Source organism: Copadichromis virginalis, linkage group LG16 (genome assembly GCF_057382275.1).
Source record: "Copadichromis virginalis isolate Kocher_CV1m ecotype Utaka linkage group LG16, C_Virginalis_male_GT1.1, whole genome shotgun sequence".
NCBI lineage: Eukaryota > Metazoa > Chordata > Actinopteri > Cichliformes > Cichlidae > Copadichromis > Copadichromis virginalis.
In genome coordinates, this window is record NC_140633.1 from 18,986,147 (window position 1) to 19,008,454 (window position 22,308).

General features: G+C 39.6%; 1 protein-coding gene across 4 annotated transcripts in view; it reads left to right on the forward strand.

The window, feature by feature from the left end:
- The window catches only part of il1rapl1a (interleukin 1 receptor accessory protein-like 1a), a 175,555-nt gene that overhangs the window by 4,555 nt on the left and 148,692 nt on the right, over positions 1 to 22,308 (forward strand). For all 4 annotated transcript variants that reach the window (XM_085435744.1, XM_085435745.1, XM_085435746.1 and 1 more), the window contains exon 2: positions 19,374 to 19,475. In XM_085435744.1, coding sequence (XP_085291870.1) covers positions 19,394 to 19,475 — 82 coding nt within the window. In that variant the 5' untranslated portion in view covers positions 19,374 to 19,393. The remainder of the gene's footprint in view (positions 1 to 19,373; positions 19,476 to 22,308) is intronic.

Here is a 22,308-nt window from a genome sequence, read left to right on the forward strand (position 1 = left end):
TAGCCTTCAAAGGAACCATACATGGACAATAAATCACGTTTTCATCTCACAAATTAGGACAATGGCATTTAGATGCCGGTTTGAAGACCTTCCAGCTTGAACTCATGACATTCCTGCTCATAGGTCTAACTGGTAATGTCAAATCCCATGAGGAGTTTAAGAGCAGTAATTTATATATTTATGTGATATTATTATAAATGATCCACTGTTATTGTGTATGAAGTGTTTGAAAAAGGAGGGAGAAAATGAGGCTGGGGTTTGAAAATGCTATAAAACATAATGTGATACAATATCACAGATATTGACAGTATTTATGACACATTAGAATATACATTTTTGCCTCTGATATATTTTCATTGTAAAATGCACTCCCAGATCAAATATCAGTAAGATGACAATAGTCAAGATGGCATTAATTCATTTATCATTCATATCGACTTGGGCGTGGTGAAGATGACGAGGCCAAACTGATGCATCTAGACAATACAGCATGGTATTCAAGTATCTTTAGTTCTATGGCCGAACTGGGCAACTGCAGTGTTGTACTCAGTTTTTAAGAATGCCAAATGTTTTTCTATCAGTCAGTCATTTACGCCCTTTCTTGTAATTATACCATTTTTTTCCAGTTGCTTCAGTTTCTCCCACCATAACAAATGCTGAGCTGGTGCCGCCTCTTTACCCAGGACAATCTTATAAAAGCAAAAAAGGGTAAAGGTTATTTAAAAATGAATAGATTTGATCCATGTTGCATTTTCAGTGCCAGTTCATGAAGATTTTCAGTAGGCATGTATCAAATTTGAGGTTAAAATTGTTAAAAATGCTTTTTATTTACTCCATTTACTTGTTTTGTTTAAGAGGACCATAGCACATTTACCCTTCCTTATTATCATTGCAGTTTAAATATATGTGGTGCTTTTAGTTGGTACTAATCCTTAATGGTAGATAAACAAGAATGACGGTGCAGCAATTGAGGTATTTTACGAGAACAAAAGAAAAAAAATAATAATTTTGTTGATTTTGTTTTTTATAAATAGGAAATGAAGAAAAGTCCTTATCACATTTTTATACAGGTGAATAGTAAAAGTCCTTAGTCGACAGCAAAACAATGATTATACAATCAGATTAGGAAGTTTAGCCACTCCAGCAGTCCTGAAAGTACGGTTGTGTAGGCTGGGAAATATTGTTTGCTTTTATGCAAAAACTCATTTGAACTGTTACCTCCTAATTCTACTACCAGTATGTATTTGCAAGTGAAGATAATCAAATAAAAAACTGAAATTTCATTTAATTGTAGGGGAATTACACCCTTAATCATGGACCTCATTATAAAGTTATTGTGTGTTTTTGAAATTAGTATTCTTTTTTCTTTACTTTCTCTGAAAAAGCAAAATTTAACATTCACATCAGAGAACAGAAAGACAGTAATACAGCTCACTGCAGGATCCTTGACAGTGGATGCTTAAACATCTGTACTGATACCACCTCTCTGATAACCTCTAACATTATCGCTCTCACAGCACTTGGCACAGATCCCACTTCACTGATTCCCTCATCTTTCCTTCATACTGTAACTTTGGTCTGTCTGCCTCAAGTTTCTTTCAGGAACACATTTTTAGAAAACTTAACTTCTTACTTTCACTGTACTTTGAAAGCTGTCAATGTAAACAAAGTTAGGCCTGTCAAGGTTGCTTTCAAGAGCTTGGCTCTTAAATTCAGTCACTCGGAAGCATAAGCTGCCAGCTCTTACAGTATTTAGATTAAAGTGGTGTCGATTTTGTACCTTCAAGTCACTTTGCTCACCAGATAAAAATGCCTTTATGTTTAGACATTTATTGAGAAGACTAATGGAAAATGGCCTGTACTTCTAAATCGACCAGAGAAGGAGATGAACACGGGGTAGAAAAAATGAGGAAGGCAGGTAGTTATTTAAGGAAACGGGGAAAAAATCTGCATTATCTGGAGGCTTGATGTGCAGAGAGCAGTCACTGAGGGGTGGCGATGTGGGGGTTTGGATATATAAAAGTTAAAGAGAGGTACACAGACTTGCTTTCAATTGCTAAAGAACCATACTCTTTAAGCTCGAAGGCTGGAATGCAAGTTTGAAAGCCGATTAAATATCTACATAAATCAGCCACAAAATTAAAACCACTGGCAGGTGAAGTGATCAGTGATCGTCGTCTCATTACAATGTAGTGCTCTGGTGTTGCCCTTAGCACATGAGTAACACAAAAAAAGAGACCAAGTAGTTCATTTAGCTTACAAACTAAAATCCCGTAGAGCACCTACAAGATACACCTGAAAAAGCCTGATCCATGCAGGCCGCTCCCCGTAATCCACAGGGTCCAAAGGGTTGATCCAGTCCTGCCAATGTTCCAGTGCCAGACCCTACAGGACACCCAGAAAGGTCCAGTCTTCATGCCCTGATGGGTCAGCTGCGTTTTTGTGGCTTGAGACAGCCCTAACTTAGCACAGGTAGATGGTTTTAATTGTGCCTGAAGGTTGGATCTTTCAGGAGGGTTTAACACCAAAAATGAATTATTTAAGACTATTTTCATAAGAAGATTTACAGGGGAGTTTATTTTAGCTCTTAACCCCCAAACATATTATGACTACATCAGTGCACATTTGTTGCCAGATAGAAGTTTAAAGAGTTTTATTATTTCATTTAAAAAGTCTTTATTGTGTTTTGGATTAGGCTTTTTTCTCTCTTTTGATGGGAGCTGGACCATAATGGAGCCAATCAGGATTTCTAACATTTTAATTAAAATGCAATAATTGGAGTGAGATTGTGTTCCAGGACGCTGTCAATCAAATCTGATCAGCTGAATGAAGGCAGATTATCAGAATGTTTAAACTATTATTTAAATGTTAGCTTTAGCTTCAGTTTTTACTTTTATAATCATATATTTGATGGAAATGTTAGGATTTAAGGAAGAAGTCTAAGGGATTTAAGAAAACTGTAAAACTAGTTGTTTCTGTAAAAAGAAGAGGAAGAATTGGGGCTATGCAAATGTTTGAAGGATTTAGACTTTGTTATAGTGGTGCAAAACCTTTTAGGGAAGATGTTATATTGCAATCATTCACCCTTTATTTTTTCTTAACACTCTCTTTGAGCAAAACCAAGGTTTGATTTTAAACCATGAGCACAATCTGGTTTCAGACTTAACCAGCTGTTTGAGTTTCCCTAAACCTAAAAACACTTCATCTCAGAAGCCAAAATAAGACTCGATAGAAGAGATTAGACAACATTCATATGGATCATTTTGCAAAACGACAAATGATCTTTTTCATCATATGATCTAAAAGGACGTGTTGCCCTCTCAGTCTCCATCAATAAAAAAAGAAACTCGGTCTGGACATTGTTAATTATTTCCCTTATGATTATGTCTGTCACGAGAACATTCTTGAATAAATCCTATTCCTGACTTTAAACGTATTAGGTTTCTCTTTTACTGTTTGCACGCTGCCTTTGGCCCTGCCATAAAATACAGAGGGTTGACCACACCGCCTGTAATGGAATCAATCTCTCAGCTGTCACTTTGCATTGGTCCTGGGCAAATCTCACCAGTGTCCCATGGGTGAACATGTAAGATATGCAATGTGAACGCTTCCAACACGTGTGCTCATACAGGGCACATAAATGAAAGGAGTGCAGGGATGTAAAACAGAGAAATGCTCACACAGAGTGGCGCGCACAAGATTAAGCCTGGCAAATTGACTTGTCTTGATGTCTGATGAAATTGTATTTAAAGGTGTAATTTAATCATTTTGCTTTTGTAGAATTTGTGTGGAAAGTGAATCACAGTTGTAGCGCTCCTTAGAGACACGGATGTTGGAAGTCTCAGAGCTGGCAGGTACTTGTAAGAAAGTGGTTCGAATTTTCAAGATCAGATTTGCTCACAACAGTGTAATTGTAAGCTGCGATCTCTCGGTGGACTGGCCCACAAAAAATAGACAGTGGGGGGGGGGGGGGGGAGAGAGAAGGAGTGACTTTATGTCAATTTTCTGCTGCTTGGCTTGTCATCTTGCCTCTCAAATCCACTCTGATGGCCCTAGCTCTGAGCTATAAAGATGGGAAGACAAAAACAGACAAGGTCACGCAAGAATTGGCATGGGGGAGACAGAGAAAGACGCCGAGACAGGAAAAGAGAACTCGAGGTGTTTCTACTGTTTCCTAAAGCTGAAACGCTCTGCCCCGTTGTTTTGTCAGCTGCAATGGTCTGTGTTATGGTGCAATGAGACCCCAGGGAGTGGGGACTGCCATAAATATTGCACTGTTCTGAGCAGCCGTCTCTGATGTGGGCTCACATTGTGCACCGGATGCTGGCCATTAGTGCTGTTGGTCAGTAATGAGTGGGCACCAGGGTCTTTAAAACAGTCTTCCAGTTGAGTTTACACAGACGCACACACGGGGCAGCAACTTAGCGCAACAAACAGCTTCCTTGTCAGATGATGAGCAAAGATTAAAACTTTGGGATGTAGAGAACTCATAATAAACAAACACAAACAAAGGAAGCTGGGTTGTTTTAGTGAAGTGTTTGTTGGAGCTGACATTGCAGTGTGTTTTGTCGAAGGTCAATGACATCTATGTGTCTGTTCATCCTGGATATGCTTGTGTGTGTGTGTCTGCACACACATAGAGACACACACACACACAGGCCGAGTCAGTCCTGTTCTTGGCTCCAGCAGTGATCTGGCACTTCTCCTAGTTCTGCAGCCCCTGCCATGCATCCCTCTCTCCCTCCCTTTCTCCTGCTGCCTCTCCTCCTCCCATCCCTCTTTTCTCCCTCCATCCACACACCAGTGCAGATCAGCCTGCCCGGGCCTTGCAGGGTGTCAAAAAAAAAAAGGAAATAAAAGAAAGAGAGCTGACTGGACTTTCACCCCAGCTCCCCCGGTATGCTTTCTCATTTCTGGCTCAGTTTTTAATGCTTTGCTATCATGTGATGGTAATATGGCAGCATTATGTACCCAAAATACAATATGCCACTCAAAAGATGTTGAACACATGGACTGTGAAGAGCTGTGACTAGTTACAGGCTGGAGCTGCAATCAACAAAGTCCATTCATTATTCCTTGGACAAAACCTAGATAACCCCACAGCAGGGATAGACACATGTACCAACACACATATAAGAATACCCTGTCTTAAATTTCTGTTTCAGTTCACATAAATCATGTAATAAGATTCCATCTGAGATAAGCGGAGTGCTCCCCACAGGGCCCTTTCCCCTCTTGGAGAGAGGCACAGCACTATAGAATGGATACAGCTGTGGTCAGAGAACAATCAATGCTACTAACTCTGTGTGTGTGTGTGTGTGTGTGTGTGTGTGTGTGTGTGTGTGTGGTTGTAACATGGATTTTAAATACTCTTCAGGAATCACTAGAGAGAGCACATACTAGATATTAAATTTTAACGGCAACCTTGAATTTCCAGTAGCCTGAACAGATTTTTTTTTTTAAAGCCAGATCTAAACATTTCCATGCTTTATTAGATATGTGGATCACTATATCTGAAAACACTGCACCATTTGCATAAAATAATGGTAATTAATCTCTTATTTTCTTGAAAAAAGAAAAGGATGCCGGATGTGTGCATTCAGACAAAGAACAAAAAGTATACAGGAGTGCAATGTCCACTTTGGTTTAGCTGAATATTGTCTAGCATCCAAAACATTGATTTTAGAGTCCCATTGCATCATATAGTGCACTGTGGCCAGGTGGAGACAGTCAGGTGAGTATGTTGGGATTCTATAGATGAGAGAGTGAAGGTCACTGAGATGTGCTTATGGGGCATTGCTCACATAAAACAGCTGGGGTAATACAAGGTAGAGTGATGGTGTGTACAGCAAGAGATAACAATGGGAGCGCATGTTCAATTAAACATATACCATCCATTGATCCATCCCTAGTCAGTGTGATACCTCCTTTGTGTGTGTATTTAGGTCTGGTTGGCTGCAGGTATTTTACTGCAACACCCAGACGGCTGTCATTGGTTCACTTAATGCTGCTGCACATATATCTTTCTCTGTCAAAACTGACAGTACCTCAGGCTCTTTGTAGGCTGTAAAGTCAAGGAAACAAGACAAGTTCAACTGTGACATACTGCCAGTAGTTTTGGTAACTCACACCTTGGTAAGTTCCTTTTTTTGTTTTTGTGGTGTGCAATCTGGTTCCATTTAGACTGAGGAAAGTCAGTTATTTTCATTTTGATAGCTGATATTGTAATAATTGAAAGCGTGAATTCATTCACATCAGTGGAAACATTTCTTTAAAGGTTGTGTTGAGATGAGGAAGCAGCTTATCACTTGAAACCTTCTGAATGGGTGTTCTCCAGTAGACTTTCTTTATGTACAGGCAAGGATGAGCTGACCTGCTGCTCTTTGTGGATTTACACAATACAGATAGACAGTACATTGTTTATGCTGTCTTTATATTAGGCACTATAAAGTTAGTATGAAGGTGGAATTCAGTGAATGAAGCTAAGCAACATCAGCTTAACTTCAAATTCATCCCTGCTATACTTGATGTAATCTAACTCTGACCATGAAACCACAGCCACTGTCCACCCATCACACACAGTCCTTTACTGTGAATAACCACAGTACTAACCTGCAGACTTTTTCATGCAATCTTTAAATAACACAGTTAGTCTACAACAGGTTGTTTTGCAGCAAGTTTCACAACATGAAAAAAATGTCACATGTACAGACCCAATATCTGATTTTAAAGCAAGAGGAATTACATGTAAGCTTTTCCAGTTTATCAAATACCACTGAGCAGTCCTCACCTTTAAATATGACCTCCCTTCTTGGTCTTTGTTTCTCCATTGCGGAGTGAAGTTAAGTCTCGTTTTTTTCTCGTCCTGTGAAATATAGCAGCTGGACCTTTAAGCTAGCAACACACTGCCGTCTGATGTTTTTTGAGCTGATAGAAATGTTGCAAATGACTTACTTAAAAAATGTTACTCACTTTATGTTTGCTCCTCTTCAGTAGGGCTAGCTAAATGCTGAAGTACCGTAACCGTAACTTATGGACAGCTGCAGTCGGTCCGATGTTGTGAATAAAAATAATAATAAATAAGTTGAAACATCGGCCCACTTTAAACCCTGACTTTTAGACAGAGTTTTGTCTCTTTCATCTGTTGTTATGTGTCATCCCCTGGTGATTAATACATGAACAGGACTGCCTTTCAGGTGTTACTGTTTAGGCTCAAATTGGTTTGACGTTTGAAGGCTCGCAGTGAAGTGAAATAATAACCCTTCAAATGCCCTAAACCAAAAGTAATGAGCCTGTTTTGAAAATATAAGGAATAGAAAGTACAGATATTTTTTTAAAGTGCAGTAAAAGCAAGTAAAAGTTGTCAGAAAAAAATACTCAAGTAAAGTACAGATATCAGTAATGAAGCATCTGTACTTTGTTACTTCCCACGTCAATAAATTGCTGGAACCATTCCTCTGAGATTTTGTGTGGAAAAAACCTCAGTTGATCAACAGTTTCTATTATAATTTTGCTTTGAGTTCCTGCAATGTGACTGATTTTGCATTAATGAGCAGTGTATCTAAAAAAGTGGCCAGTAAGCATATAAATCAAGGCAAGATGCCATTCAGAGAACTATGGAAGCCACAAAAAAAAGGATCGTAACTCGAAATTTTGAGTTATTTTCTCGAAATTTAAACTTTTTTCCTCAAAATTTCGACTTATTAACTCCAAATTTCGACTTATTAACTCCAAATTTTGAGAAAAGTAACTCGAAATTTTGAGTTAGCGCTGCCATTTCAGTAATCTACGTGAATGACGTCATTTCCTTGTTACCTGGAAGCTGAAGCCCTCAGGTACAAATGCTACAGCCAGCCGGTATTACATCCAGTCATGAATGCACAGATTGCTGAGTATTTTCAAAAATGATGAAATCCATGTGTTATTAGCTGAATCACATGGCGTTACTATCAGCAAACGTACTCGCGAAAGTGCCAATTTGTTGCGATCAGGTTTTGACTGCGCGTTACTCTGCGCCATATGCTTCCGGGTAACAAGAAAGTGACCTAATTCAGGTAGATTACTGATTGGCAGAGCTAACTCAAAATTTTGAGTTATTAACTTGAAATTTTGAGAAAAGTAACTCGAAATTTCAGGTTTTGTTTCTCGAAATTTCAAGAAAATAACTCAAAATTTTGAGTTATGGATACTTGTTTTCGATACTTTTTTGTGGCGGAAAAGGGCTTCCATAGAGAACGAACTGGAAACGTTTCAAAATACTTTGACAGATTTAAAACAAAATAAGGTTTCTAGACTAGATATGCACATTTTACTTCAGTTATACTTCAGTTAAAATACTGAACCGTGCACTGGACTATACGGAGATGATGAGATGAAGTGTATGTTTATGCAGCTGTGAAGACCTTGCATACGTACACATAAAAGATGTTCTTCTAATAAAAAGTGTTTGATATTACTTTTAAATAGCAGGATAAACACACGAGCATGCTGGAAAACAACCACGGCTAGATGTTTCTTGAAATGTTTTTCGCAACAGCATGCTTGTTATAATTTATGATGCTCTGATCCAAATACAATTGATTATGCAACTTACAGTTGGATTTTTCATTGGAGGTATCTTTCTTGTCTGTTGTAATTCTTCTCAACCCCCGCTTCCTTATTTCTTCCACTTTCCTCTCCATTTCTTTTAGTTCTCTCTATTCCCAGCCTGTCCTTAGTCAAGCAGAGAATCGATTTTTAAACAGGCAGGACTCTGGGGACCGAGCAGAGAACCATTATTGGCCTCGTTTAGGCTCCATTGCTACTACGATGGCTTCTCCAGACAATAGGACAGACTGTCATGGATACCAAATCGTAAATGCACATTCCAGGTGAAAACCGCTCAGGCCAGCATTTCCTTTCCTCAAGGAGCTTTGTTTTAAAGGGAAAAAAATAGACATATACAGTCTTTTTAAACGACTGCAATGCCTCTCTACACCCCATGTCACAATCAAAAGCAAGATAGGATGGGAATATAGCAAATGTATAGTCTTTTTTCCCGCGCTGCAAGCTACCTTTTTACCTTTCCAGCGCTGCCTTAGTTTTTGTGGAATTGCAACATATGGTGATGTGTTTCTACTGCAGTGGCTGCTGATTCCTCATCGGGCACGCTGCGCTCCTGTACAGCAGCTGCATGTCTGTCAGGCAGCTGAAGCGTGCAGATCCAATCAAAGTCCTCATTTTCTATCTCGGTTTGAAAGTTTCCCTGAAAGCTTCTGTGGCAAACCTTTTTCATGACAGACGTTTTATCTTGTCACAGTCAAGAGAGCACAGGTGGAATTAACAATCCCTCACTTCCATTAATTGTCCCCATAGTTCATGACAGTGAACCAGCATGCACAAAAGCAGCACCTCGCTTATTTGGAACTGAACCATCATTACTATACATGCCTGGATTGTGTAATAGAGTCCCAACTTGCATGTTTTCCTTCACACTTTTGTTTTTCACACTGAGAAACAGAGAAAAAAACCTGAATTTGAGAAAATTTTCTATGACTGTCTCTCTCTCATAATTCTCAAAGTCTTTTACCTAGAGGAGAAAGTGTTTTGTTTGAGTTGTCGCACTTTTAGGCAAGTGTGTTGACACTTTAAGATATACTTGGATGTCCTCTAACTTCAGATGTCAATATCAGACTGCAGTTTGGCAGATGAAGGATATTATGCTCCATGCCTAAAAAAATCAGAATCAATTTAAGCAAATCAATAACCATTTGGGGATATTTTTATTCACTTAAGTTGATGAGAGGATACAATTTAGCAGGTACTTGACTAGAATCTATTGCTGTTGCCTGGCTACATGACTCAGGTATCATGAGAAATTGATGTGTAAATTACAATGTGTATATAATAACTGTATATTTTTGTGTTGATTATACAATAATAATAATAATAATAATATGAAGAACTTTATTAATTCCTTACATGCGGACTAGAGGGATCTTATTCCAGTTAAAAGTCCCTTTTAAGCCGGCCAGTTACCAGGTTAGTGTCCTATTGTGTTTTAGATCTTTTGCAACCTGGGAACATATCAGCTAATCTGCTGACTATGCCTCTGGGGTAGCCGGGCCAAGACCTTCTCCTCTGTGCCCCAGTCACTTTTTTTTTTATCAACGGAAAAAAATTCTTAAAAGCTAATTAAAATGAAAAAAAAGAAGAAAGAAAAACCTTAATTCTTTTTTGAGTACAGTTAATAGTTGCACTTTGGCAAATTCATTCTGCCCTTGGCTCTTCGCTAACCACATGCAGCTAACCATGCAGCAACTGGTTTGTAAAACTTGGACTATAAGAAGACTGTAAATAGAAACCAAACATGATATATCAAATATCTTGTCCCCTGGCTACAAATTCTCCATTGTTGTATACAGATATGCATTTATATAGATTAAACATGACATGCCTCATTGGCATTAAGTCACCATTTGTTGCTTTTTTTTAATTTGTAAAATAGATTTAACAGTGTACTGTTTTGAAAGAGTTACTGATAATTGCTTTACATTTCAGCATGCATATTTACTATTATAAACTAAAAAAAACCCATGTTTGCAATGAGGAAAGAATATGTTAAATATAACATAACGCCTACAGAGTTCACTGAACTGCGCTGAATCTTCACTGATGCCAGAACAAACTGTGCACATTTGAGCTTGTTCTTGCAATGTAGCAATTAGCGCAATAGCAAATCAGAATAATATAATAGCCACCCATCCATCCACAACCTGGACAGATTGCCAGTCTATGGTGCAGAGTAAAAAGTGCTTTAGATGAAACTTGTCAAATATCACATCAAAATATAAGGCACAACATTCATCCATATTTAAAATGTTCTATGTTTGTGTGCACACCCCAGTTTGTTTACCATTCTGTGGAAGTGGTGTGCTTGCATTCTCCAGTGTTTTTATTCTACCTGCGTGTCAGTTGTGGTCCAGCAGCCCCAGTGGGGTGTGTACACTAAATGGGTGAGGAGAGCGTTGGCCCCTGCTCTCCATCAAAGGCAGCATTGACTAGAAGCATAAGGGCGTCTCTGTGGCCAGTCATCCTTGGACAGCTGACAATGGCCTGGGCATGGGAGACCTGGCTGAAAGCAATCAACAACTGCAGGAAAATGCTTCTCTGCTGGTGGAATGTGCGTGAAGTCAGACCTCAACAACCCACGGCCTTTACTCTTGACCGATCATGAGCAAACGGCTTTAGTTTGCCTTGAAGCTCTTCTAATTAATTATATACACAGCACTGCATTTTATGTGCTTGAATGTGCTTTTTACGTGCATGTGCAGTCTCCGTGTGTTTATGTTCGAAGTTCAGAGAACAGCAGCGGTGTGGATTGGCTCAGGATCGTGTGGTAATTAATCTCACTCAGTGAAGAGGTGCGTGTTGGGACTGAGGCAGGGCATAGCTCACAGCACCTTGCTCGTTAGCTCTAACCACCTATGGCCAGCCTCTGGAGATTAACGAGGGCTGGTCATGGTCAAAAGCGGTCAAATGTGTTTCAACGAAAGCTCACCCAGTGTACCACCGAGCTTATTTTTTATTCCGTGGCAGTGATTCACATTACAACTGCACAATGCCGCTCATGGGGCCTGACTCACACTGTGACACATCTGGCAAACAGCAGAGCAAACACACATGTGCGCGCAGATGCCACATTGAGCAACATGAGGAACAGGTAAACATACAGTAAGCATAGTTACAGTATGCTGTGCCATTTACTAGCTATCCCAGCATGAATCTCTTTGACACAGTGACACATAGAAACACCTATGACTCATTCAGTTGTGCTTGTCTTGTTCATCTTCATCTGGCTGCTCTGCTTGCTGGTGTCGCATTTGATGTTAGCGTAGCTAAATCTACAGATGAAGAGAAATAACGATGAAAGTTAGAGAGCTGCATTTGCACACAAATTCACGTTCATTTTTTAAATAATTTAGACTTTCTCTTTAATTTAATTGAATTCAGTGTTGAACCTGCTTCCTGTTATCAGTAATGTCAGTCAGTTTATTTATCTCTAAGAGGGTAGCTTCAAAGGTAATTTTACAGTCACTGGCTGCTGATGCTCATAAATAATGCAGTTTTATAGAATAGATGGTGGTATACAAATACCACATATATATTAGGGGTGCAACGATATTCGTATCGATATTGAACCGTTTGATACAGTGCTTTCGGTTCGGTACGCATATGTATCGAACAATACAACATTTGTAATTTATTTTATCAACTTTCCTTCTGACGATGCTGTCTGTGTTGAGCGCTCAGTGAATCTGCGTTCGACTACTCCGCCTAGGCTGCACTGTCGAGCGCAGATCCACTGAGCGCTCAACACAGACAGCATCGTCAGAAGGAAGAGCGCAGGGCAAGCTAGCAAGACAGAAGTTAAGCTCTTCTTGCAAGATGGACCTCCCCCACTCTCATTCAGATCTGGCGTTTGGAATTATTTTGGTTTTCATGTGACGTATGACCCTGAAGGTAAGCGAGTCATGGACTAAAGTAAAACAGTATGTTGGATGTGCCATGCAATGCTCAATTACATGGGTGTGAACTAGTGTGTTAGCGCAGTTAGCTCGTTAATGTGTTGGCCGTCTAGCCCCATGCACGGGGCACTCGGCGGTAGCTCGTTAACGGAGATTTGCCGTGTTGTGGCGTTAAGGTCATTTCAACGAGATTAACCTGAAAGCACTAGTGGGAACACAACGAATATGACTGCACATTTACGCCGACATCATCCTAGTGCAAAGACAAAAACAACAAGCATGCTACTAACTTTAGCCGAGTCATTTAGACAGCTGTTAGCACATGATTCTCCTTATGCTGCTGAGAATATAGCCCGGAAGAAGCGGATAGTATAGCTTTTAATTTGGAAAGAGACATTTCTCTGTAATAAACTCTCTTTTCCAAAGATGAGTGATTCCTCAATCAGATACAGGGCTCGCAAAATCGCTAGCCCGACATCCCGGAGCTAGCGATTTTTTTCAGACGGGCTACCAAAATCTATCTCTTCCCTGCCCGTCGGGCTATTGTAGGAAGGAAAAATATATGTCAATGCTTTTGCATTCTTTCAGAAATGTAGCTGGGTAATTATGTCATTGGCATGGTGAGCCACTGTCAATATGTGACATATTGAAATCGCGTTTGAATTTGCGCTTGTTTTTTTGCTTTCACTTTGCAATCGTGCGAACTGTGTATAGAGAGTGACAGCACTGATCTGTGAGTGATGATAATTTGCGCACCAATTCCTCTGACATCGTCTTATTAATTGTTAGCTTACTATGCAAACATGACAAGTGAAATCTCCCGCAGCAAGCTTAAACATGTGAGAGGTTGATCCCGCAGAGAATCGCTGAGCTTATGTGAGTGCGTGTGTAAAAGCAGCAGGATATATATTTGACTACCATGACCTGGATGACTGAGAACCTTCACAGACAGATATATATTTTAGTTCTGCTGAGCCAAATAAGACAGGTCAGGGTGAAGAAGTGACAGCCAAAGAAAAGCTTACCACAAAACGGAGAAGTTATGACAAATCAGACTATAAGGCAAAAAGAAAGTGCAGCTTTATGGTTTCATGGACAAAAGAATTTCTGTGGCTGCGATATGATGAGCTAAATAACCAGGGCTGCACATAAGTGGTCCGCAGGTGCGCATTCGCTGTCAAAATAAAAAACACGCACAAGGGTTAGGGTTAAATTTAAAAACTGTACTTTTGAGTTAAAATATATATTTATAATTTTAATAAATGACAAATTAAAAAGGCATGAACATTTTTTTTGTATCGAAAAAATATCGAACCGTGACACCAAAGTATTGAACCGAACCGAACCGTGAATTTTGTGTATCGTTGCACCCCTAATATATATATATATGTATGCACACATTTCCATACACAACATCAGGGTTATGATCTGTATACAGATAAGAAATCTCATTTAATATTACGCAGTTATTACTCATGTAATATTGATCAAAAAGCACTTGGCCTGTTTGTGTGTGTGTGTTTGTGTGTGTGTGTGTGTGTGTGTGTGTGTGTGTGTGTGTGTGTGTGTGTGTGTGTGTGTGTGTGTGTGTGTGTGTGAAGGATTAAACCCTTGTATTTGCAGCAGTGGGATACACTCATCATCTATTCCTGAGAATAAATTGTCCTACCTGCACTTAGCAGAGACCGCTAATGAGAGACCCCTGTGCTCTTTCTTGAAGAACTCGTCGTAATCAACGTCATACCTTGTTGGATAAATAGTCTAGGTTAAATTTGCCTCTTTAAATGTTCACTTTTACATATGTTATCTGTTTCACATTTTCACTTGGACCGTCTATTTTGTTATATTAGAAACAGTAGACGACATAATGTAGAAGTTAGAGCTAAAGGGAAGCAGCGGGGATAACTCCATAACTCCACGGACGCAACAAGATTTGGTCAGAGTCACGTCTTATGATGTACTTTACCTAAGACCACAGTGTGCTCTGCCTTCAAATTAGATTAAATCTCTAAATCACATGATCAATCACCCATGGCTTTCTATGCCAAGATGGCGGCGTTTTCCTTCTCTCTCTTAAGATGGCATAACTTCATCCTATATCAGCAAGGTGTTTTTGGCCTGTAATTACGTGAATTTGTGTGCACTGCCTTGAGAGATAAGAAAAAATTGGAAATGAGAATAACATACTCAGGTCTGATGGAAGCACACACGCACACACACATAGACAACATGAACAGAACAATGGGGGTGTGTTAGCAACCAATAGCCTGAGGTGATAATTGAATTTGGGAGGAGATATTGCTATCCCGTAAGATACAGTCCCGTAACAATGGCAACAGACACTAAATTCCTCTGCTACTTTGTCAGGGGTGAGTCAGAAGGTGGTGGGCCATGCACCTCATTTTCTGGTAAAAAACAGCAGGCAAACGGCATGTGTGCTACTGTGGGTGATGATGTGTGCATGCTTCATGCATCGCTGAAGCGTGGATCTCACGCCATGCCTCTGTGTGTGCCTCCTCAAACACACCTGCTCCTGACGCCTCAGAGAAAAAGCTTGGCTCTTAACTATACAAGCAACAGAGCAGTGTCATATTAGAATAAACGGATAGTACATATTGTGATTCACTTACATGCTGTACTTTTATATATTTTTAATTTTTAAAACCATGAAACGTTTTTTATTGGGCACTTTGAAATTACCTTTCGAGCTTTTTTCTTGTCCTGGATGTTATATAGCTTAATACATTCAGAAGAAGTCGGTCAGGCTAAGAAATGTTTACATTGTATGTTTAAGTCAAACTCAAACTTTCTTTGTTTTGGGACACTAACCATAAAAGTGTTATGGTGTACGTTTCCACTGAGCATCATAAAATGATGAATGAAGCGTCGAGGATTGCAAAAACATTTAATAGAGTCTACACTAAGGTAGTCAAAGAGCTGCTTTACTGAGTTTACATGCGGATGTCTAATGTGTGTAGTTTCACTCAGTCCTCAGTCTGTCCTAAAAAGCACGCTGAGAATCTGTCCTGTGGACCGTTCTTGTTTTTAAGTTCCTTTTTTAGCTCTTTTGTGTTGGGTTAAACAGAGGTGACAGGAAATGAGGTGGGTTTTGGGTGTTTGTATGGTTTGTTAGGGGCTGCATGTGAAATGCACAATCCTTCTCTGTGTGTGAGGATAGCAGGCTGGTGATGTCATGGCTGGCAAGGCCCAAACTGAGATTGTGAAGGCGTAACGCGACCGGGATTCAGAGCAGGGTCACTAACATTGTTCTGTTGAATTAGGCTGTAACGGAGGGGCACCTCCCTATACTGCACAAACCCGCCTGCCAATCGTTTTGTTTAGTGAATCAACTTTTTACAACTAATTACGGTTTTGTTTTCTTTTTTGTGCCCGATGCCAACGATTGAGAGCTTAAAGCAAAAATATTAACAGGAATTATGGGTGGTTCTTTGTGTCTGGGGGTGGGCGTCCGGGTACACACCGGCTCACTCCTTGGCGGCCGCTTATCAGGGCCTGGAGCCTGGGGCTCGCTCGGGCCACTTCAGAGGTGGGGTGCCCCCGGCCTCTCGGCCTGGGGCTCGGTCACTCAGGCACAGCTGGCTGCCGGCGGAGCTCACGGGCGCGTCACTGCAACTCCCCCTGACTTCTGCTCCGCGGCTGCTGAGTGAGCCCTCATCTGGGACTCTCCTCAGCTCTTACTAGAACAGTGGCGCGGCTGCCCCTCTGTTGGTCTTCCTTGGTCTCTTGTGTTCTGGGGGCCTCTGGATGTCTGGAGTTTTGATCTCCTCCATACCTGCTTCATACCCTGGGGGACGGGGCTGTGGCTCCCCACACTCCCTAGCAGATCGTTACATGGAGAAACCTTTGGAATGCAAGCATGCTGATCCACACAGGTATACACACAGGTGTACACACGGGTATTCACAGACGCGGACTACAGCTTTCTTGGCTGCTGCCTCAAAGCACATTGTGCACTGTCTATCTTGCGTGCTGCACAATATCGTTTATTACTTAGTATCTACTGATATTTACTGCTAGCTAGTTTATTGTGATGGTGCCGTTTTTTTTATTATGTTGCTCTTTGTTGTTTGCTTTCTCTTCTGTTTTTTTTCTCCATACAGGTGACCCAGGTGTTTTTTTTTTGTTGTTTTTTTTTTTTTTTTCTTCCCCCCTTCTCACCGTCTCTTCTCCCCTTTGGTTTTCTTTCTCTCCCTCTCTTTCTTTCATTCTTTCTCCCTGTCCTATCCCCCAGTCATGTCTGTCCCGTTTGTAGGAACTGAAAATAAAATAAATTCATAATTATAATAAAGGTCAATCAAATGGACCAATATGGCAAGGCCATGATGATCCACTTGGTAAAATAAATCCGCTTGGCATCTTTCTTGGCCTTAAGACAACAATTCTGATGGCTAAAGATCCAAACGGGACACAAAAAAAAAGAAAAAAAAAAGGAATTATGGGACAATAGAGACCAGAGTTAAACTGATCATTTTATGGTTACATGGTGCTCATTTTAGCCTCCATGACAGTTGATATAGCAGAATGCTTTAACACTGAATACCAAGCTGATCACATGACTGCAGACCGCAGAAATACAGTGAGGACACAAAACGAAAGAGAGACAGCAAGCTAACTATAGAGTAGAAAAAAGAAAGGTACAGTATGTAAATAAACTACCACGCCGTGACAGTATTGAAATCTTTCTCTGTGCATGTGGTCCCTTGACTTTTCAGTTTTTTACCTTTTTTATTTTTTAGCTTCGTCTCCCTTGCTGTTTTAAACTTAAACAGTACCGCTGCATTAGTTGTGGAATAAGTTTATCTTTAAAGAGGTATAAAGTCATTAAGACTACTATAGTCTGGGGATATATTTCGGATAGGTGATTACATAACCATAAACCATCATGGAGTTAGAGCTGAGGCTAAAAACACACATTCTCTCTCCAGCTTATTGCTATTAAAGAAACAAAAAAAGGAGGAGCAAATCAGCTGTGGTGTTTCACAGGAATTTTATTGGCATAATGGTGTTTATTGACTGAGAGTTGTTTCCTAGCAGAATGTGATTGAGGAGCAGAGAAAGAGCTCTTTTTTAAAGTAGGAGCTGTGAGTGTCGTGTAAACACACGCTGAGAGAGGCCCCTTTCATTAGCTATGCTAATCTGCAGGGCACGTGACTAGCTGTGGATTCCAAGGTCCCCCCTGGCTCTGTCTCTCTTATTTTTTGTCTTCAAAGAGCCTATCTTTTCATTTCAGGTTCATTGGGTCAGTTCTGTGTGTGTTGTTTTCTTCATTTCTATGCAGTTTGATTGAAAGAAACATTATCGAGCTATTGCTCAATCTTCCCATCCTGTCCTAAAGAATTTTGGTTATCTGGTACTAAAGACATACTCCTACACAAGTAGATATAAGAGTTTCTTTGCACCACGGAGTTAACTCTCGCCCCTCCTTTGTTATCCGTGCTTCAAAAGAAACAACACGAGGGATTTCTGTCTACCTTTGGATAAAACATAGGAAAAAGGAACTAGCAAGGAATAAAAAAAATAAAAAATCTTAGACATGAAAGAAATTGAGCATTTTGGGAATTAGATTTCACACTCTTGCCATGAGTCAGACATAGTAATAGGGAAGCAGAAGCCAGCAGCTGGCTAACTTAGCACTAGACTTAAAATAAGGCATAAGCTCCTTTATATTTCAGTAACATTTCATTAACGGTTCATCAATATGTTTTATCTTATGTCATGCCATTAAAAAGCCTAAAACGAATGGAAATAGGAGACACTTTAGAAGCTTTTGTTTCTGGTCTAAAACAATGTTGATCTTAAGGAAATTATAATTTCATTATAATTTAAACAAGGCTTTCTTGTCCAAAATGTCATCCTCCTAATAGCTATCAGGTCAGCAGCAGCTTGCTGGGGGTTTGAGTCAAATTATGTTTTAGCCAGAAGCTAAACAAACACATTTCGAGACCATGCAAATGCACTCTATTTTGCACCTTGCATGTTTACCACAGTTCTGTAAGCATTCATATTTAGGCATGCAAAAAGGGGGTCTTAAGATTATCCTAATCCTAAACATGTCAGTGGCAAATTGGGTGATGCTAACAGGTTAAATGGTAACTAATTTACTTCCCAATTGTGATTCTTGTTTGATGTCTCGAAAAATTTATTACATAGATGAATATTGGCATGAGTATAACCTTTAAGCTAATAAACAGTTTCTTTTTAAATTTATACAACAGCTGTAGCACTATTTCAGGACCTGGCTATTAAGGGGTAATTACTACATGTTAGATTATGTCATTTACTCAGAGAAGATGAGAGGTAGAGAGCGAGTCACCTCCATTAATTAATATAATAAGCGTCGATATAAGGGGTATAGGTGGGATATTTCCTACATCACTTTGAGTCAGAAGGTAATCATTTTAAATTGCCTTAAGCTCCCACCTCCTCCCAACCCTCTCGGTTTTTAATGAAAATGGTGATTAAACTGGTCGTTCTTACATATGTAATTATTTCTTTATTGATTTGTCAGCATCTTATGGAATGGTGTTTCATAAAATATATCCCTTTAATGATAACTCGTCTGAATTTCAACCACGAAAGAAAATCAAGAATGACCCCCCCCCAGGGGAATGTGGAAATTGGTACGTTGATTTAAGTGTGTGAGTATGTTTAAGTTGGTGTGAAAATATTTGCACAAAAGTGTGTGTGTGTGCACGCTCTCTTTAGTTTTTGCAGAACATCCCTCTGCACTGACACTTACTCTTGTCTAGTAGTACAAAGAGGTACTTGATCTCATGTAATGGCAGTGACTGATGGCTCTTTCTCTCTCTCCTGCCATCCCTATTCTCCCTCCTTCGCTCTTTTTAGGCTGTGAGGACGGGGGGAAGATGAGACCTCCCAGCCCTCTGATGATCCTGCTGTACATCACCCTGTCCAAGAGTGTAAAGGTGGTCTCTAAGAGAGGCTCAGGTATTTTACTCCTATTTCTTATGTGCATGCACAGCCTCTGTGTCGCTGTTTTCATGCATGTGTGTGAGTAGACTCCAATGTTTACAACTGCTAATATTAATGGTTGGCGCCACTGGCTGATTTAATTTGAAGACTTATAGTCAATTTTTATGATTAAATTGTTTTGTGTAGTTGTTTGTTAAGTTCTGTCGGTGCTAAATATCAATATTCGAGAATTTATGTTGCAGTTATTATGACTATTAGACTGTGTTCAGCCTGTGAAAATGTATTGTTTCTTGATAATAATTGAAAATAATCCACCACTTAATTCTGCAGTTGTCAAAAACTGGTAATAGATAGGTAATTGCTAAGAATCTAACAATGGAAAGCAGTTCCTGCTTTTATTTTTTTGTATTTGTCTCTAAGGTGAGGAGTAGGGCTGCCACAAACGATTATTTTGATAGTCGACTAGTCACCGATTATTTTTGCGATTAGTCGACTAATCAGATCATGCATCCATTGGACGTAAAACTACAGCTTATTGCACCAGCAGCATCTGCTCTTATATAACTATCATTAGCTTACAGCTTTAAGTGTTTAAGGTATGTGCTAACTAAAAATAAAGACAAGATGATAGTTTATTACATTTTAATGAAATTTGCAGATTGTGTTGGTGAAGTTTAATAAACTCCTTGCTACACCGGAGTATATTCTCAAACATCTCACACTTCTGATAATCAGCTGTCTGCTTGATGTTTATTCAGCTGTGTAAAAACTATAACTTTAATCTCAGCCAAACCGATTTACTCAGGAACAAATAAAATACTAAAAAAGGCCAAACAATAACATTTTTAAGTTATCTAAGTGACTTATATATGTTTAACCTGAGTAGCGAAAGACGGCAGTGGGTTTGAAAACGATTTGCTGGGAGTCCGGTGTTCTCACCGGGTCTAGTAAGCCTTGCCCCCGGCTCGCTATCGAGCTAGTGGGTAACAGACGTCTCCGAAAACGTCGGAGCGCTTTTGAAAATATGTGGTGTCTTGATAAACTGAGCAGATATTTGAGGTTTCCACAGCTACATTCTCGCCTGAAAATATGTTAAACGTTTATTTTGTGACCCAGAAAGAATAATAAGAGCAATATTAAAACTAAGTAGCTGCCGCCATTGTTGGAAACTGAGCTGGGCTGCGCTATGGATTCTGGGCAGTGTTGCCAACTCCTCAGTAAGGAAAATCGCTATTGGTTGTCCTAAAAGTCGCTAGAAGTCGCTAAATGACGTCATCGCCTAATTTGCATAATTGGTCATGCTAATCTAATTGTAACCTATGTTGTTGGAGAGAGAAATAACATCGTGGAAGAGACATAAAGTGAGTAAAAAACATCCTAAATGCATTTAGAGTTTATTTAGAACTACAAATTAAATTTCTTTTAGCAATTATTGTTTTTTTTTAATGTCACAATTCCAACCCTGCTCCTTTATCCGGGCTTGGACCGGCAAAAGTGACCCGAAATAGGCACTCTGGTGGAGTTACTTTGTGTGTGTGTTTATAAGTAGTTTTAAACCTTGTGATCCACAAAACAACATAAGAGTAAAAGAGTAAAAGAAGAACTGACTGCGTTACAGCACCCGCTGCTTGTTAAGAATAAAAGTGACACGCGCTTTCACGTCTTTTTTGAAAACTCGCTAAATATAGCGACAAAGTCGCTAAGTTGGCAACACTGATTCTGGGACAGAGCTACTTCTTCTTCGTGGTTTAACGGCAGCTGGCATCCTTGTACATGCAGTGCTGCCATCTTCTGTTTCAGTCCGTTATTACACTCTTAAATCCTACTACTTATCCCTGCGTCTTTTGTGATCTTACAAAGCTTCAAACGATTTTGATAGGAGTATGTGACTTGACGGGGCAGCATGGGCTACAGTAACAATCTAATAACTTGCATATATTTTATGCATAATTAGGCCGTTCTCAGAATTGAATCATTTCACTCAATAAAAATGTGTTAATTGAAAAACCACTCCACATAAGTACACTTGTTATAGTGTCAGCACAGGTATGCACAGTCTATTCAAAATAATGATTTTACCATTTTGATAGTGAGAATATTTTAACTTGACTGCTGTTGTGTCCTGGTGGATTGTTCACATTTTTTAAATTCTACAAGAAAAGTTAATCAAAATACATTTATGAAGGTCATGTAAGAAAATTGTGTCTGCTCGTTGGTTAAACGTGCCATTGTGTTAACTTGTATGAATTATGCATCTCATTGATTAATTGTCTATGGATCTCTGTTCCTTCAGACTGAGCATCTGGGTTCTCCCAAACTGGATTTGAATGTCATCAACCCTTTAAATGGCTCAATACCACATTAATATGGATAGCATAGGTGCTGTCCTTTACCTGCTCATTGACCAGAAGCTCTGTATTACACATTGTGATAATTTAGGTGTAAAACTGGTGTCGTAAAGCCAGTGTATCAACTATACCTACTTAACTAATCAACTATAGGGCACTGTGTCTCGTATATCATCTCATTTATGTGCTGCCACCATCAACATTATGCAAGATTTCCACTATTAAATACCCCTGTCGCAACCTACCAGTAGAAAAGTACCTATTAGCAATATCTATGGGAGTGATAACAACTGATCATGACCGTTTAAATAGATGACACTAAACTACTACACTCCCACAATTAACAGGAGAGCATTACTTCAATGCAGACCCACACAATGGCTGTTGAACATCTCTGATGGAAATAGGCAGGGAAAATAAGATCAGCTTTCTAAACACCCCTTGAAAATATACGATGCACATTTTATGAGTATGCAGAATAAAAATGATAAAAATGGTAC